Source organism: Pseudonaja textilis, chromosome 9 (genome assembly GCF_049901715.1).
Source record: "Pseudonaja textilis isolate UNSWEBS1 chromosome 9, rPseTex1.2, whole genome shotgun sequence".
In the NCBI taxonomy this organism is placed as follows: Eukaryota; Metazoa; Chordata; class Lepidosauria; order Squamata; family Elapidae; genus Pseudonaja; species Pseudonaja textilis.
The window spans coordinates 23,847,362-23,866,807 of record NC_141998.1 but is presented as its reverse complement, the minus strand read 5'-3'; the positions used below and the strand labels follow the sequence as shown (position 1 = coordinate 23,866,807).

General features: G+C 42.9%; 1 protein-coding gene across 2 annotated transcripts in view; it reads left to right on the top strand.

Annotated features, from left to right (window-relative positions):
• The window catches only part of GRIK4 (glutamate ionotropic receptor kainate type subunit 4), a 337,150-nt gene that overhangs the window by 98,967 nt on the left and 218,737 nt on the right, over nucleotides 1-19,446 (top strand). For both annotated transcript variants that reach the window (XM_087939152.1, XM_087939153.1), the window contains exon 2: nucleotides 5,730-5,861. In XM_087939152.1, the coding sequence (XP_087795278.1) occupies nucleotides 5,780-5,861 (82 nt within the window). In that variant the 5' untranslated portion in view covers nucleotides 5,730-5,779. The remainder of the gene's footprint in view (nucleotides 1-5,729; nucleotides 5,862-19,446) is intronic.

Below are 19,446 nucleotides of genomic sequence, written 5' to 3'. Positions count from 1 at the left end.
CCCCTGAAGGCAGGATAAAAAACAAGGGATGAAAACTCATCAAGGAGAGGAGCAACCTAGAACTAAGGAGGAATTTCCTGACAGGGAGAACAATTAATCAGTGGAACGATTCGCCTCCAGAAGTTGTGGGTGCTCCAACATTGGAAGTTTTTAAAGAAGAGATCGGACAATCGTTTGTCTGAAATGGTATAGGGTCTCCTGCCTAAGCAGGGGGTTAGACTAGAAGACCTCCAAGGCCCTTTCCAACTCTGTCATTCTGTTCATTGCTACAGCCCACTCTAAGAACCCCGCTGGTTAAGAATGGTTTCCTGCAATTGGATTCCTCCTGTATTGACTTACCATTTTGCGTGTCACGGTTCCAACAGATCCGGAGGGCAGGAAATCTTGAATTGTTATGCATGTATTTTTATCCCACTTTTAATAGTTTTCTAAATAACTCAAGGCAGTGAACGTACCTACCGCTCCTCCCTGCTCCTCCTATGTAAATATCTTCCCTTTTTAAACCAGGCTTTTGGGGAATCACTGAATTCAATTTCCTTTCCCGTTCTTCCACAGGCAGATGTGTGACATGTACAAGAGAAAAACACAGCAGCAACTTTCACGTTAGATAAGATCCAGGGATGCGAGTCACCAGCAAATTCCCTGAAATAGGACAAATTCTTGTTTCTTTCCTGCAGCGATGAACTGTTCCAAAGTAATGCCATATTTACTTTATTTTATTTTACTTTTGCAAAAGCCTGCAAAATGTCTCCGACTAACAAAAATCAAAGCAACATAATTTAGTCTCATTCTTTCCTCCTCCGCTTCGAACTCAGCTGGCCCTCATATCCAGACCTGAAGATTTATTGAAGGCTCGAAAGTTCCCCATAGGAATTAGCCCAATAAAAGACATAAATTTACATCTGTTCTTTGCAGCAGGAGCCCCAAAGTTAGCTCAATTCCCCCCCCTTTTTTTCCCCCATCACCAAGAAGGTTTAATTAAGGGGTGGACAAATTCTTAAATGCAGAGTAAAATGCACTGTGTTTTAGGAGGGACCGTTCTGTTAATTTGCATGTCTTAATTACATGTAATTAATGTAATATGCGTATAATTTTCAGGACCATGGTGAGTGCCAAGCCACAGCTGGTTATCTTTCCAAATTTATTCTTAAAATGATGAAATCTTAAAGAACAACTTCTTCGAGTTTTACCCTTGTGGTGGTGGGGGAAAGGAGGGATTGATTCTGACATATATTTGATTTCTTGCAAGATTATAGATGGGTAAAATGTGAGGGAGATAAATGAAATTTTGTGTGTGTGTATGAGAGAGAGAGAGAGGGACATGTTTCTTGCATCCCACCATATTATAAAAATATTCCTGTTTTTTTCCAAAGCATTAATATGTTTTGTTTCCATGTGCAGATAACCATTTACTCACAGTTTACTTACTTATAGATTAACCAAGTTGGAAGGGACCTTGTAGGTCATCTAGTCCAACCCCCCGCCCATTCATGTTTATCAGCTGATACACTTGGACTTCATACCTCAGCAATTTTATTCTCCTCATCAAAAGATTCATATTTCCAAACTGATAACAGACACCATTTAGTCCTGTCGACTATAACTGGTTCTCGACTTAGCAACCATTCATAGTTCCATATTAGGGAGACAAAGAAATTTCTTCTTCTTTCTGCACTTTTTTCTTCTTTCTTTTTCTCCCTTTCATTTCTTTTCTTTATTCTGTACAAGTTAGTCCTCGACTTATGACCACAATTGAGCCCAAGATTTCTGCCACTAAAGAAGAAGTGAAGTGAAGTTTGCTCTATTTCATGAGTTTTCTTGCCCCAGTGGTTAAGGGAATCACTGCACCTGTTACTTTAGTGACCCGACTGTTAATAGAATAGAATAGAATTCTTTATTGGCCAAGTGTGGTTGGACACACAAGGAATTTGTCTTTGGTGCAAATGCTCTCAGTGTACCTAAAAGAAAAGATACATTCGTCAAGAGTCAAGAATCATCAGGTACAACACTTAATGATAGTCGTAGGGTACAATAAGCAATCAAATCATACTAGGAAGCAGTCAATAAAAATTGTTAGGATACAAACGACAAAGTTATAGTCATACAGTCACAAGTGGGAGGGGAGGGGTGAGAAGGAGTGATGAGAAGATTAATAGTAATAGTAATGTAGACTTTGTAAATAGTTGGACAGTGTTGAGGGAATTATTTGTTTAGAAAAGGACCAGGGGAGACTGGATTACAGTCTTCTGATATTTGAGGGGCTGCCCCAGAGAGGAAGGGATCCAGCTATTTTCTAAGGCACCCTAAGGCCAGACAAGGAACAATGGATGGAAACTGATCAAGGAGAGATTCAACCTGGAAATAAGGAGAAATTTTCCGACAGGGAGAACAATCAACCCATGGAATAATTTTTCTTCAGAGGTAGTGGGAGCTTCATCGCTGGAGGCTTTCAAGAAGAGACTGGACTGCCGTTTGTCAGAAACGGTGTAGGGTCTCCTGCTTGGGTGGGTGGGGGGATGGACTAGATGGTCTACAAGGTCCCTTCCAACTCTGTGAATCTGTAAGCTCCTAGTTACTGAAAATATTATGCTAAGAGGCTCCCTTATCCTACTCTCATCAGCTGCATTCACGGACCTTCCCCTGTTCAGTTGTGCAGTGGTACTCTGGTGGCTTTGTTGTAATTACTGAGACTTCGCCAGGATGGTGTGGTATTTTTTTCTCTCTCTCTTCCTTTCCTCTGCCTCATTTATCAACTGTCGCCTCAGGACTGTGCCGCCCTTTGGAAACTTTCGTAGCTAAAGTTAACAGCCCAGGTTTTTTCAATTGTTAGCTTGCTCTCTGTTTTTCCTCGGCGGAGACATTCCTTCCTCCTCCTCTGAGCCATCAATCATGGTCTTCTCCGGCCTTAATTCAGTCTCCCATCCGGCCCTTTCTGACCATTTGTGAATTCTGCCTCCATTTGTAAAACTCCACAAGAATTGCAACTGGAGGCATTTTTTACAGATTCCATTTGTCTTCCAACACCGGTGATGAAAAGCCTGTTTGGTTAGTGCAAATTATTACATGAAATGGAAGGGCTGAAGTTGGAAATTACAGGTACTCCAGTCATTTTCAGCCTGTAAAAACTCCAACCCATCAAGGGTGCCTTAAGACAAAAAATAATTAAGGAGAGTGTAGAATATTTGAACTAGCTGCTAGGTGTTTTCTATGAGTTAAGGGAGTAGAGAAGAGGTGATAAATTTCTGAACAGTGCCAGGCAGGTTTGGAAGGGAAGATAGTCTAGAAACATAATTCATCATGGTGTTCTCTGAGCTTGGTTGTTTGCATGCAGATGTTTTGTTACCCAACTAGGAAACATCAGTACAAGTGAGTGTGTGGTTTTGTGTTTGTAGAGCAAACTTGCCCTGGAGGTGTGGTTTTCTCCTTGGATATTGTTTTCTGCTTAGTTGTTTGTCTGGTGTTAATCCCTGCTTCTTTGGTTTTGGCTGTTGGAGAGGATGGGTGGAATCCTTGATGGTCATTGATCTGCAGATGTTTTGTTATCCAACTAGATAACACAATCAGTGTGTAGTGGGGCATGGAATTTGTTCCCTGTTTATATAGATATAACTTGTCCTGGCAGTTTCAGTCAAGGTTGGCAGTTACTTAACTGGAGATATAAGTAATTGTAGTTACTTAACTGGAGGTATTGTTTTCTGCTTGATTGTTTGTCTGGTGTTAATTCCTGCTTATCTGGATGTTGGCTCCTAAAGAGGACATGTTCAGAACTGATAATCTCTTCTCTTCTATTGGGATATATCTGATCTTCATCATTTGCTGCCGTCTTTTGAATATGAGTTTTTTTCCCTTCGTCCCAGGATTTTTCATCCATTCTCTTTCACTCTGTTTGCCAAGCAGCTGTAAAGAAACGGAAGAAAGTAACTCTTTAAGTAATTATATAAGCAGCAACCCTTGTTCTTATTAGCCTGACATATCTGATGCCCTGGGAAAGATAACGAGGGCATCCCCTGCCTTTCATTCTTCAGAAACATGGTGGGTTGACTTGACCGGATTTTTGGTCTTTGGCAAAGGGTGGCCATTCAGGTTTTCAAAGGATGTTTTCAGGAGGGCAGGTTGATGATCAGCCACCATCAAAAGTGATGCACGCGCCAATGCGCCCTGTACAAACAGGTGATCTTTGAACTATTCCTTTGTGTTGGGTCTTCACTGGGGATGGGGGATGCTCATGATTCTACAGGCATTGCAACGGACTGACCTTCTCCCAGCAGGCCAAGATTCAATGTTGGTCCTGTAGGGAGAGGTGAATCAGGACAAGCTTCAAAAGGGTTAGGCTACAAAACAAAAACTATCTGTGGTTTGGTTAGAGAGGTGAGTTGATCAAACTGTGGCACTGTTTGGAATAGACAAGTGGGAAGGGCCATAGAGATCATTGCATTGAAACATTACTCTCTGTCTCTGTCTCTCTCTGTCTCTCTGTCTCTGTCTCTGTCTCTCTCTCTCTGTCTCTGTCTCTCTCTCTCTCTCTCTCTCTCTCTCTCTCTCTCTCTCTCTCTCTCTCTCTCTGTAGGGGATTGGAAACATATGTCTAAAACATATGAAGAATAGTTGCAGGAACTGGGTATGCCTAGTTTAATGAAAAGAAGGACTAGGGGAGATATGACAGCAGTCTTCCAATATCTCAGGGGCTGCCCCAAAGAAGAGGGAGTCAAGCCATTCTCCAAAGCACCTGAAGGCAGGACAAGAAGCAATGGGTAGAAACTAATCAAGCAAAGAACCAACTTAGAACTAAGGAGAGATTTCCTGACAGTTAGAACAAAGAATCAGTGAAACAACTTGGCTCCAGAAGTGGTGAATTCTCCAACACTGGATATTTTTAAGAAGAGATTGGGATGGGTTTTTCTCTGAAATGGTATCGGGTTTCCCGCTTGAGTGTGAGGTTGGATTAGAAGTCATTCGGTTACGTTCTGTTTATTCTACTAGGCCTCTCCATCTTTGCTTGCTGCAAGAGTTTTCGATGTTTGACGGAAGCCTCTTGGCCCGTGGGATGAGAAATGTGGGGTGAGCACCTAGAGGTTAGACACAGAACTCCAATAGAATAGAATAGAATAGAATAGAATAGAATAGAATAGAATAGAATAGAATAGAATAACAGAGTTGGAAGGGACCTTGGAGGTCTTCTAGTCCAACCCTCTGCTTAGGCAGGAAACCCTACACCACTTCAGACAAATGGTTATCCAATCTCTTCTTAAAAACTTCCAATGTTGGAGCATTCGCAACTTCTAGAGGCAAGTTGTTCCACTGATTAATTGTTCTAACCCTCAGGAAATTCCTCCTTAGTTCTAGGTTGCTTCTCTCCTTGATTAGTTTCCACCCATTGCTTCTTGTCCTGCCCGCAGGTGCTTTGGAGAATAGCTTGACTCCCTCTTCTTTGGGGGAGCCCCTGAGATACTGAAAGACTGCTACCATGTCACCCCTACTCCTTCTTTTCATCAGACTAGACATACCCAATTCCTGCAATCATTCTTTATATGTTTTAGCCTCCAGTCCTCTCATCATCTTTGTTGCTCTTCTGTGCACTCTTTCTAGAGTCTCAACATCTTTTTCACATCCTTAGACCTGGAAGAATCCAAAGACTGATTCACCTTCTTTGCGTCATAAGCTGGCCTCTTAAGTTTTGTCCTAGCCTGAAGCCATTTTCATCAATTTGGGATTTTTCTCTCTCTTTGCAGAGTTATGTCATGCCCAGACCACTGCAGGGATCCATGAGGATTTATAGAAGATGTCCTGGATCTTGGGGCCTTTGGTGCTCTTGTTGGTATGGTTAATGAAGATCGCTGCCAGCCCCCATTCGCTGAGGATTGGTAAGTAAGGACCATATGCCACCCTGCTGTGTGAATCCTATGTTTCATCCTGGCTATTTTAATTCCCTGAAAAAGCAAATTGCAATAATTGGAACAGATTTGGATCAAAATGACTATAATTGGAACCACACTGGTCCAGTGTGTTTGATGAGCTGCCGGTCCAGCCAGCCTTCCAAAAATGCAGTGTGGTACTTCTCATTATGAAAAACCATCCTTCTGGGCTTGCCTTGCCTGGCCCAGGGGGTTTGGATGCAGTACATAAAAATATATTTTTCTCGAATGAAATTAATGAGAATTTAAGAGAAGACACAAGGTATATTTTTTCATCGACAGGATTGTCTCAGGAATGTGGAATTTGGTTTGGTTACATGTCTGTTGATTATCAGCAATAGTGGATGAGTGGTGTCACAATTAATTAGAGGTTGGTTTCAAATCTGCATTAATTTTAAAAGCAAATGAGGAAGTAAACGAACAATGCCATTTGTTTATTCTTTAGGTTACAGGCATCAATTAATGGGAATTTGTTCAAGCATCGGTTCACCGTTGTTTTTTTTAACAACTTTGTAAACAAGTGTTGCTTTGCCTTAAAGATATACATCAGACCACGCTGGTATTCATGGGAAAGCTGTTTGAAAAAAGACAGTAGCCCAATTCTATTTTATTCTATTTTTCTTGTAACCTCGCCTTTCTAGTAAATGCAAGCTCTTTATCCTTTCTGGAATTCAGCAGGCCAAATTAGCAGGATGCAATTTTGGGCAATTTTTCTGCAAGTTTGCAAGTAGCAAAAGGTTATCCGAGTGTTTGACTAAAATAAAAGGGAAGGTAGAATGAATAAACTGCATTGAGACGAGAAATTTTCATGAGGAGAATGTGGCATTCTTTATTCTGTGAAGAGATAATCCAGAAGTATCTGCAAAGGTCTTGTTTTCATTGTATAATCCTTTCTCCAGCCTTTGTAGCTTTTGTGGTTTCTGCTGTCATTTATGTAAAGAAATCATACCTCATATTTTAGTAGTTCTTTATTTCTATTTTCACTAAAAGAGAATTCAGTCCTGGAGACACTGAGAGAAATTATCTCCCCCGCCCCTGCTAGAAGTTCTTGGAGTGTGTCCTTAATTATACAAGTAATTTCTTTAGTTTGGCAAGATTCTGTCTGCAGGTGAGAAATAATAAAGGAGATTGCTTTGAAGAAATTCAGCGTGAATTTCTTGGTTTGGGGGGAACCTGACAATTGAGTTCCAATTAGTAAAAAAAGAAAATTGTTTAAAACTACACAAACAAACAACCTAACCTGAAAGCAAAAAATGTAACAAGAACTGACCATCTTACACGGTATTGATTTAGGAGAACTGAATATTCAACTATACTTCGAACATTCCTACAAGGATGCCTTTGTAATCAGGAAAAGGCAGATATTCACCCAGTCCTTCTGTGTCTCCATAGAATGCACTCTTACATGAAGTCATGGTGGGGGACTATCTAAAGATCTCCTCTTCATAATTTTCTGCATCCCTACTAAGATCCTTTTTAGGAAGGCCATGGTGTTAGTTCAAAGAGAGAAATCTCGGCGTGCTGCTGAGAGGAGCAATTATAACCTTGCAAAATATTCTTGCTTGCGGCAGGCACATCTTTCCTTTCTAAACTATAAATCAAAAGTGAGTGCATGCTTTCTGCTAAATCCACATCAGGATTATGTTTCCACGGAGTGGCTACGGTTAGTCACAAAGTCACCCTGAAGTTTAGATTGGATTTGGCACTTTGATCTACCTATCCAGTCCTTCCCAAGCAACCTGGCATGTGCAGATGGTGATATTGGATGGATGGTGTTAAAAGGTCTCATCACGGGATGGAAGCTGTTCCCAGTGAAGCTGCCTTTTGCCATTGACTGGTGGTGATTTTGTCAATGCCGATGATATTTAAGTGGTGCTGAATCCAGTTGTGGTTGCCACGATATAAAAATATTGTTGAGATTCGAGAAAGAGGGCAGATAAGAGCAACCAAGATGATTAGGGGACTGGAGGCTAAAACATATCAAGAACGGTTGCTGGAATTGGGTTATGTCTAGTTTAATGAAAAGGACTAGAGGTGACATGGTAGCGGTCTTTCAATATCTAAGGGGTTGACCCAGAAAAGAGGGAGTCAAGCTATTCTCCAAAGCACCTGAAGGCCGGACAACAAACAACGGATAGAAACTAGTCAAGGAGAGAAGCAACTTAGAACCAAGGAGAAATTTCCTGACAATTAGGTCAATTAATCAGTGGAACAACTTGCCTCCGGAAGTTGTAAATGCTCCAACACTGGAAGTTTTTAAGAAGAGACTGGACAGCCACTTGTCTGAAATGGTACATAGGATATCCTGCCTAAACAGAGAGTTGGACTTGAAGACCAACTCTGTTATTCCAGTTGTTTTGGGATTGCACTGTTATTATTGTTCATTGTACAGTCAGCCAGATTAGTGTGATGGCCCAGAGTGTAACACAAATGTAACAAAATCCAAAACGTAAATAAATGTCCTCTAATGCCTCCAACTTGGCTCCACTGTTCAATAATTCTCAGCTGGAGATAAAACGTACTCATAGTCTTCCAAAGAAAGCAATACAGTCTAAATTTAATGAGCAGATAGAGGTGAAATAAAAACCCAAACAAACTACAATGATGAAATTTCCACAACGGAACAGGAGAAGTATTTACCAAATTCAAAGAGATAACAAGGCAGTCTGTTGGAAGGACGCCAACCAAGATAACTTCAGACCAAAATAAAACTCGCTTTGTTTCCAGCGTTTGCCAGTATGCAGGTCCAACTCTTACTCAGTTCTGACACCTGCAGCCCATGAAGAGGATCAAGGCTCTCTCCTCCCAAGGAGACCACGTCTCTCCCTTATGCTCTCCTCCATGCATGCCCTAGCAGATGGAGACGGGATGGGCCTGGGTCCTCCTCTGACTTCTCAGCCGGCCTCTGCCCTTCCCCAGCCTCCTCCACAACCTCCGGAGCCACACTTCCACTCCCTGTCGGCTGTTCCTCCTCTCCCTCAGAATCAGTCTCCACCAGGGGCATGACAATTATTTATTGATTGATTTGATTTGATTTGTCAATCGCTTACAAGATAATAGGTATAAGTATATACATAGTTAAGAATACATGAAATTGATATGAATAAAAAAGAAACAATAGGACAGGGGCGGTAGGCACATTGGTGTGCTTATGCACACACCCCTACAGACCTCTTAGGAAAGGGGTGAGGTCAATAGTAGACAGTCTAAGGTTAAAGTTTTTGGGGTTTGGGGAAGAAACCACAGAGTCAGGTAGAGTATTCCAGACATTGACCACTCTGTTGCTGAAGTCATATTTCCTGCAATCAAGTTTGGTGTGGTTTACCTTGAGTTTGTATCTATTGTGTGCTCTTCTGTTGTTATGGTTGAAGCTGAAGTATTCATTGACAGGTAGGACATTGCAATGTATGATTTTATATACCATACTTAGATCAGACCGAAGACAGCATAATTCAAGGTTTTCGAGGCCTAGAATTTCAAGTCTGGTGGCATAAGCTATTCTGCAATAAGTAGAGGAGTGGAGAACTCTTGGGAAATATTTCTGGACTTTCTCAACTGTGTTAATATCAGATACGTAATGTGGGTTCCAGACTGATGAGCTGTATTTGAGTATTGGTCTAGCAAATGTTTTATATGCTCTAGTTAGTAGTGTGATATTACCAGAGACAAAGCTATTAACAAACTTACGACCACAATTGAGACTTCTTTAGCATGATGAAGGCTAAAGTTTAAAAGCTTGGTTTGAAAGTGCAAGACATCACATTTCCCCACCTCTCCCATTTCATGGCAGGGGAGTTTAGCTTCTGTTGAGAGACGCCATTGTTGAGCTGTGGTTAAGGCACCGGTGCTGTTAAATTTGACAAGCTGGGTTGTTTTCTGGCTGTAACTGAGGTTTTCTTCCTTCCATGTTTTCAGTGCTCCAGAATAAAGGGAAGTATTAGCCATCCAAATTTTCCCTATCACTTCCTCACTGCTGTAACTTTGGAGAGAATGTAGCTTTCGTCGAACAATTAAAGATGCAAAACCCCTCCTTAAAAGAACAGAGGCAAAACTTAATTGGATTAAAACAACGAAATACATGTTTGAAAAGTATTCATGCTGATCAGCTAGGATGAAAAAAATAATAATGTATAGACAGCTCAGAGATAATTGCTGCCTTTTCTATTTTCAAAGGGAAAGTCAAACCGCATCGCATCATTCTCTAGTCATGACTCTGAGAAAGCTGAATAATGGACTTAATTAGTCCATCAGCAATGGTTTCTGCCACTCCCGCTGAAAAAATGGAACTGCCTTATGCTTAATCTGGGTTCATTGTTGCTATTTGGTTCATAACTTAAGATGAATTGTTTTTCATGCTTCTCAAAATCCTTCCTTCCTTCCTTCCTTCCTTCCTTCCTTCCTTCCTTCCTTCCTTCCTTCCTTCCTTCCTTCCTTCCTTCCTTCCTTCCTTCCTTCCTTCCTTCCTTCCTCACTGTTTTCCTTCCTACAGAAAATGAACTTTTTACAGAAAATGAGAGCTGAATATCAATTCCCTTATCTGAGCCAATTTGCGAAGCAGTGAAAGAATTAAGACAGTTAAATAGGGGGTGGGGGAAAAACCTTACTTGGTGGTGGTGAAACTGTGTTTAAATGACTGAAATTATCTCTGGATTACCTTTTTAGACACTGCTTTATTTAATCAACTCAAGGCTTAATCTGCCGCAAGCATTTCCTACCGAAAAAGGACCCCAAGGGAGAGAAAAATTATTGGGATGTCTTTTTCCTCTCAGGAAAGCCTGGGCATTATGACCCTTTGCCATTTTAAAGCCACGTTCTTTGCAGTTTCAAGAAACGTGGCTGCTTGGAAGGCCGCAGGGAGAAATGTTGTTGAGAGTCAGAAGAGCGAATCTGATTTGCGTAAACTGAACACCGCGAACGTAATTTACACAAAGTAGACCCTTGTGGTGGTGGGTGGCTTCAAAGAACAGCAGCATATGGTGCGAAGGGGGTGTTTTAAACAGCCGAAAATGCAGAAAATCAAAAGGAATATACATTCAGAGACGCGGTGAGCAGGAAAGAGAGCCAATCAGCATCTGGGAGAAAAAAGAAAACATATTAATTCAAGATTGTAAAAGGTGTTGCCCTCACGAGCTGGTGTGCATTTCTGCCTAGAAATACGGTGGAGTTTGGTCAAAATGCAGAAACGGCTTTTAGCTGCAGTTATTTATAAATCAATATGTGACTGCCTATAGCGGTCAGCCATAAAAAAAGCACAGAACGGGGCAATGGCTATGATTATAATAACTTCAGAGAACACAGCAGCACTAAAAACATCTTTAGATCTAAGAAGAAAACAATGGTTCACTGACTCAAAACCAAATGTAACTTTTTAACCGAATAACAGAGTTGGAAGGGACCTTGGAGGTCTTCTAGTCCACCCCCCTGTTCAGGCAACAAACCCTGTACTATTTCAGACAAATGGTTGCCCCGTCTCTTCTTGAAAGCCTCCAGTGATGAAGCACCCATGACTTCTGGAGGGAAACAGCTCCACTAATCAATTATCCTCATTGTTAAGAAATTTCTCCTTAATTCCAGGTTCCTTCTCTCCTCGATTAGTTTCCACCCTTTCCTTCTTGTCCTGCCTTGAAGTGCTTTGGGGAATAGCTTGACTCCCTCTTCTTTGGGGCAGCCCCTGAGATATTGAAACACTGCTGGTGTGTCACTCCTTGTCCAGTAGTGTGTTCCTACCTTGGCTGTACTGGTTCGGTGGGTGATTGCGTGCATGCACACATGCACACCCCTAATGAACATGCATGCATATCCCTAACATGCACACGCCCCTAACGTGCCAATCAGCTGAGAGGATGAAGAAACAAAAAGCTAGGAGCGACCTTCCCACCCATTCATGAGCTTGCCGTTTCTTTTATCCTCTCAGCTGATCATCGGAGGAACCGGATGAACCAGTAGTTATTTTTACTAGGGGTTCGGCCAAACCAGGCTGAACCAGTAGCATATACCACCACTGCCCTAGTCCTTCTTTTCATGAAACTAAACATACCCAATTCCAGCATCTGTTCTTTATATGTTTTAGCCTCCAGAAAGTGTGAGGATGGGTTGTAAATCCATTTTTTTTCACTGCTGTTGTATCTTTGAACAGTTGCTGAACAAACGGTTATAAGTTGAGGATACCTATACTAACATTTTGCCCATTGTTTCTCCTGATTGGCTTCCATTAAGAATTCTGGGAGTTGAAATCCACACATTGTCAAGCTGCCAAGATTGAGAGACACGGTTTTCTTCTGTGTATTAGAGAGCTGTGCCTTGAACACTTAAAAGGAGTTCCCTGCAAAACCTTAGCAATCATTGTTGGAGAAGAAAACTTCTCTGCCTCTACCAGCCACTGCAGAAGACTTTCTTGGCTGAAGCCTTCATGAAGATACCTTTAGTAGCTTCATCAGAGCTCGTGAGATTTTGTGGCCTAGTTGGGCAATTAAGCGTATGCAAGAAAATAACCAAGCTCAGAAAAGAACCAAGGACCTCCCAGTCCTCCTCCTCTTCTTCTTCCTCCTCCTCCTCCTCCTCCTCCTCTTCCTCCTCCTGCTCTTCTTCCTCTTCCTTCTCCTCTTCTTCCTCCTCCTCCTCTTCTTCCTCTTCCTCCTCCTTTTCTTCTTCCTCCTCCTCTTCTTCTTCCTCCTCTTCCTCCTCCTCCTCCTCCTCTTCTTCTTCCTCCTCCTCCTCTTCTTCCTCTTCCTCCTCCTCTTCTTCTTCTTCCTCCTCTTCTTTCCTCCTCCTGCTCTTCTTCCTCCTCCTCCTCCTGCTCTTCTTCCTCTTCCTTCTCCTCTTCTTCCTCCTCCTCCTCCTCTTCTTCTTCCTCCTCCTCCTCCTCCTCCTTCATCATATCATTATCACCATCATATTATCATCTCTGCAAACCTCACTCCCTTTTGGCACTGATTGATCCCACTTGCATAAGAGGAGCTGAAAAGTTCCCCTCTTACAAAGTTCTTGTTCCCCTCTTACAAAGTGGAAAATAGTTTGGTTATCACAAGTTGAGCTAAGTAAACACAGCCTGTTTAAATTTTACCCAAGGAATTTCTGATGGACCCTAAACAGATTTACACTCACGGTTTACTCTATTTATGCAGTAGATCTTCTTCATTTTAAACTGGAAAAAAAACCCCCAAAGCATTAAGACAAGACATCAGTCAAAGTTAACCAATGCAACAGCTCCTTTCCATGTCTGCCAAAATAGAGAAAGGACCTCTCGTACAAGATGATTTGATTTACTGATTTAATCTTGGAAGTTTTCCCTCCCAACAAGTCAAAAGGACTGGCAAATATTGAAATATTAAGTAGATAAATAACTTTGTGACTTTCACTGTCCCTTTAGTTATGATTTTCAGAAGCAAAAGTCCCCTTGGAGCATCTCCCTCTGTCTCTGGAACCTCTCTCCTAAAGTTTCCAACTTTTTAGTCCGTCTCTGTGCTGTGCTTTGCAGAGAATGGGCCGCAGTTGGCAAACTTCTTTAATTCTCTCCGGTTTGGTCTTTAAAGCATAGCCACTGCCCTTCTGCAGTCTCCCGACAAGACTTTGCAGAGTAATTGATGGCCAGAGCTTGTGGTTGCAAAAAAAAAACCACCTATACCAAGCAAAAGTTTGCATATATATATATATATATTCCCTCCCTCTCTCTCCCATCATCTTTGCAGCTACGCCAGAGGCAAAGATGGATTGGATTTAAATCACAATGATTTAAATCAGCTGCTCAAATCATGATATCCAATCAGGCATCAAGGGAGGCTGGATTTAAATAGCTGATTTTCATCCATGTCTCCCAGATTGGAGCTGAGTGATTTAATGGAAAATAGGACTGCATTCTGACGGAAGGGAGTTTGCTAGAAATTTATCCAGGACTCGGTTCCTGTGGATCGACTGCATCCTTTAACAACAGTTTTTGTTGGTGATTCTAGAGCACAAGTATGTCTACAAGAAGTCCTGCCATCAAATGTTGGGTAGGGTTGGAGGGGAAAACCATGAGGTAGACTTGACCAAGGGATCAACCCCACAGGAAGGCTGCAACTAGTTGATTGAGACAGGATAAATGAACCAAATCTTGCAAATGTGATTGTGCTGAATCACCTTCTCCTCCTTATAGTTCAGCGAATGGAAGAGATTCCTGTTTTAAATGGGGGTTTGATTTGGTTCATTTTGGGATGGGAGACCACCTGGAGAGTCAGCCTGGCCTGGGAAAGTAAAAACCAGCTGCAAAGAAAGCAATTACCAGATACTTTTACCTTAAAAAGGTAAAGGTTCCCCTCGCAGATATGCGCTAGTCGTTTTCCGGTTCTAGGAGGCGGTGCTCACTTCCGTTATAAAGCCAAAGAAGAGCCAGCACTGTCCGAAGACGTCTCTGTGGTCATGTGGCCGGCATAACTAAATACCTTTGAAGGTGTAAAGAGCGCTGTTCCCTTCCCACCAAAGGGGTCCCTATTTTTCTACTTGCATTTTTACATGCTTTCGAACTGCTAGGTTGGCAGAGGCTGGGACAAGGAACGGGAGCTCGCTCTGTGACACGGCGCTAGGGATTTGAACCACCGAACTGCTACCTTCCTGATCGACAAGCTCAGCATCTTAGCCACTGAGCCACCGCGTCCCTCATTAGGTGACCCCAAACTCGGGCCGGTTAACACCAGTGGACTTCAACTCCACTGGTCTTAACGGGGCTAAGTTTGGGGACCCCTGTTTTACACAGTGGCCAAGAAAAAGGAACAGGTGAATATAGTTATTAGGAGCTGAACCTGGACTTGGGGAAGTCTTCCTTTGGCCTGCTTTTCGATTTACACCCTGAAGAGGTTTAATCAGCTCCATATCAGTACATTTGGCTGATGTTTCTCTGCAGCCGAATGGTTCCTTTTCCTGAGCTTTTCCTGTCAAGAAACTTGCATCCTGCTAAACAGCTTATTGTGCATTTTTAATTATTCCTTGAAGAGGGAAAGGAGGATTTGGGGTGGCTGGTTTTTCTTTTCTTTTTACAGAGAAGAAAATGTAGACAGAAATGTCACGGGATGCTGCGGCTGAGTTCTTTGCAAAGTAGCAAAAGGGTATCTGTGCAAGCGTGTTCCCTTGCTATCTTTCCTCTCTTGGCGGTCTGTCCATCTAGCCTAGCAGGTGGCCGTTCCACCCCGAGGGAATTGATCCAGGCTTGGAGTGGGGGGGCTGTTTCACACTAGGAAACACGGACACCGGGGTCGGAGGAGAAATCGATGCAAAGGGAAAAACAACACCTCTGGATGGTGTGCTTGTTTGACACGTCGAGAACGGGCAAAGGGAAGGGATGGCGTGCCGAGTGAAATGAAAACCAGAGTTTTGAACTGTCACTCCCAGATGTGTGATTGATCGCTACAGAGCCAGAAGAAACACAGTCTGGCTGAATTGAAGCCACTTCTTGGAGAGGGAGAGGGGAGGGAGGGGGAGGGACAGAGAGAGGGAGGGGAGGGAAGGGGAGAGGGGGAGTGCGAGGAGAGAGGGAGGGAGAGAGAGGAAGGGAGAGAGGGAGAGAGAGAGGGAGAGAGAGAGGAAGGAGAGAGGGAGAGAGAAGGAGGGGAGGGGAAAGGGGGAGGGAGAGGGAGGAAGAGAGAAGGAGAGGGAGGGAGAGAAGAAGGGAGAGAGAGAGAAAGAGGGAAGGAGAGGGAGGGAGAGAGGAAGGAAGGGAAAGAGGGGGAAAGAGAGAGAGGGAAGGAGGGAGGGAGGGAGAGGGAAGGGGAGAGGGGGAGTGCGAGGGAGAGAGGGAGAGAGAGGGAAGAAAGACAAGAGGGAGGGAGAGGGAGGGGGGAGAGAGAGGAAGAGAGAGGGAGAGAGAGTGGGAGAGGAAGAGAGTGGGAGGAAGAGAAGAGGAGAGGGAGGGAGAGAAGAAGGAAGGGAAAGAGGGGGAAAGAGAGAGAGGGAGGGAGGGAGAGGGAGAGATGGAGAGGAAGAGGGAGAGAGAGGGAGGGAGGGAGCAGGAGACAGAAAGAGAGAGGTGGGCTTGATGCCTGCTTTCCTTCCAGAACCTTCTTCCTTAGTCTAAACGGGATCAAAAGCCACAGTCATTTTTTTTTGCCCCAGATTCTGGTGTCTGGAGGGATTTTATTGCGGAATCAGGAAGGGCTACCGGAGTTCTTCTTTCTTGGCCACCTTTGCTAGCATCCAATCCGGAGGGGAGCTTCAGGGAAGAAACGCAAACGGCCTCAAAGGTTACCTTCCTTCTCCTCAGTTTGGCGGACCTCCCGGCAGACGGATTGAGGCAAATTCTGCACATTGTTGTGGCTGCCTCGAGCCCTCAGAGAGAGTCATTGGTAGTTCATTTTATTTATTTGATTCCTCTGATTTTAAAACCACCCCCTCTCCCTGCACGCTGTGCAAATAAAACATTAAAAGCTAGAAAGGGTACATAATACCAGGATACCGCCCTGATTTTTCTCATCCAGAGGTGCCCTCCGCTTTGCACCTGTCTCTTCTTCGGAAGCTCTGCACCCGAGGCTCTTTCAAAGATTTAAACAGATTTAAAAGATTTAATCACAACCAACACCACCACCCCAAAAAAACCCCAACAACAACTCAAAATCTCTTTCATGGCTTTGTTCCTTTGGGCTGTGAAATTACTTCGACTTCTGCAGCTGGAACGGTGTGGCCTGCTTCTGAGCAGCTCAAGGTTTCTTGGATTGCTGCCTATTTAAGGAAAGGTTTCTCCAAGTTTCTAGCCCTTACTATTATCACTTTTCTCTAGATTATAGTCCATTCTTCTCCTGTTCTATCTTGAAGCGTCTCATTTTTTTTTCAGACCGTATCATTCCCGTTTTCCATGACCCAAGATCATAGTTCAGCTATTTTCTTCTCCTCCTCTGACAAACCCTTCACCTCTTCTTTTCTGTTTTTCTTCTGTATGACGTAGCCCAGGGGAAAAATACCCCTCTGCCTTTTCTAGCTGTTCTACTGACACGATGCCATGAGTTTTCATCCAAGGACTTACCCATCTGCTCAATGAACACCTTAGCTTTGGCTTCCTTCTCTTTATTTGCCATTCAGTTTTGCAAATTGAAATGTGTCCAAATAACAGATTGGGATGAGTCCAGGGGTGGGATTCAACTTTTCTTTTTTACTACCGGTTCTGTGGGTGTGGCTTGGTGGGCGTGGCAGGGGAAGGATACTGCAAAAATCCCCATTCTCTCCCCCACCCCACTAACCTGCTTTCCAGCTCCGTTCTCCTGTGCAGGGCAACCAAAGAAGACCCAGCCGATCAGCTGGGACTCAATGGGAGGCGGAGAATAGATGGGGTTGGTGGGGCCAGTCAGAGGTGGGATTGGCCGGTTCTCCAAACTACTCACAATTTCCGCTACCGGTTCTCTAGAACTGCTCAGAACCGGCTGAATACCACATCTGGCCAACTCACTAAATTAACCACTTGCGGGAAGCACCTGATATGCAAATAAACCATAAATGAACTGGGTTTCCCACAATGCATTGAGCAACAAAAAGCTAACCCTGACCTGAGACAGCATGTGGTATGAATGCCATCAATTGGGCTTTTCCTGATCGGGCTAAACATGTTGTATGAATGTATTCGTCAGCCTATATCTGAATAGGAAAAAAAAGAACCCCAATGAACGAAATAATGATTAAGGGAGGATAGATTTATCATGCATCTTTTCTCTTTCCTATCTTGTTGTACCCTGGAATATTTGCTTTTATTGTGAATAAAGCATGCTTTTGACCATCTTTGCTAGCTAAGTCTACAGGATATTAAATTGCCAACCGAAATGACATCTCCTCCTTTTATTTCTCTATGCCTCTTGCTTGCTTTTTATTCTGAAAAAGTCTGGCCGCATCTGGATGGTAAATTTAGCTTATCTCCCACCCTCTGTGGCTCTCCCCCTCCCCCCACCTACCCTGGCTTTTCCGAATGTCTGAATTACCATATGGTTGTCATATTGACCCCATTTCTTCCTCCTGGGAAATCTTGGCATGACCATTTAAGTGGCTGACAAACTTCCCCAAACCTTGATGGATTTGCAAGAAGAATGCAGGGTTTTTTTGGGGGAGGAGGTTGATGGAAAAGCACAGATTTTGTTTTGTTTTTTTGCAGACCTCTGCCTCTGCTTTGCTGAATCTACATTCTCTCCATCCTAAAAGCTAAAAATCTGGCATCTCAGAAAATATCTAGCTCAGATCGCTGCAGTGGGGTGTGGGGTTGCCTCTTTAGGAAAAAAGTGGGCATCTCTTCGCTTGTCCCAGAAAAAGAAAAGGGATTTTCATTTGATAGTAGTACTGCAGCGATTGTGCAAAGATCTGCATTTCTGGAAATGTACACGACTTGCCTACTTTCCTTCCTGTCTTCGCTCGGCAACTTATTGTAATTCTATTTTAGCACTATGGTTTGGGATAGAGGTAGCCCTTCGCTGATGAGCATTCATTTAATGATTCATTTAGTGACGATGCTGAGAAAAGTAACTTATGGACTGGTCCTCGTCCTTCTGACTGTTGCAGGTTTATAACTTTCTTCTTAAAAGCTTCCAGGGATCGAGGCAAATCGTTCTGATGATTAATTGTTCTCAATTGTTAGGAAGTTCCTCCTTAGTTGTAGGCTGGTTCTCTCCTTGATAGGCATCCATCCAGAAGAGAATAAGGAAAGAATGGAATGGAATGGAATGGAATGGAATGGAATGGAATAGAATAGAATAGAATAGAATAGAATAGAATAGAATAGAATAGAATAGAATAGAATAGAATGAAATTAGGAAAGAATAGAATAGAAGATGGAATAGAATAGAACAGAACAGAACAGAATAGAACAGAATAGAATGAGATTAGGAAAGAGTAGAATAGAAGATAGAATAGAATAGAATAGGGAATAGAATAGAATAGAATAGAATAGAATAGAATAGAATAGAATAGAATAGAACAGAATTCTTTATTGGCCAAGTGTGATTGGACACACAAAGAATTTGTCTTGGTGCAAAGGCTCTCAGTGTACATAAGAGAAAAGAGACATTCGTCAAGAATCAAAAGGTACAACACTTAATAACAGTCATAGGAGACAATAAGCAATCAAATCATACCAGGAAACAGTCAATAAAATTGTTGGGATACAAGCAACAAAGTTACAGTCATACAGTCACAAGTGAGAGGGGATGGGTGAAAGGAAGGATGGGAGGATTAATAGTAATAGTAATGCAGACTTAGTAAATAGTTTGAGAGGGCAAGGAACAGATAGGACTTTCTCCTTGATGTTCTCACCACCTGAACAATGAGAAGACAGATGGACCTGTAGCATATGAGAAGAATCAGCCTAGCCAAGAAGATGTTATTTCTGGAAAAAAGCTTCCTAGAAGAACTTGGAGAAGGGCCTAGAGAAGTTCTTCCATGCATACAGATGTGAAAAAAATGCAGAAGCCGCCACATCTGGGCTGGATCAAAGCTTTGCCCACTTCCTTGTGGATGTTTGCACACCAGGAATGGGCCATATTCTTTTCTGCCCAATGTCCTGACTTCTCCAACAGCGATCACAGATCATCCTGGA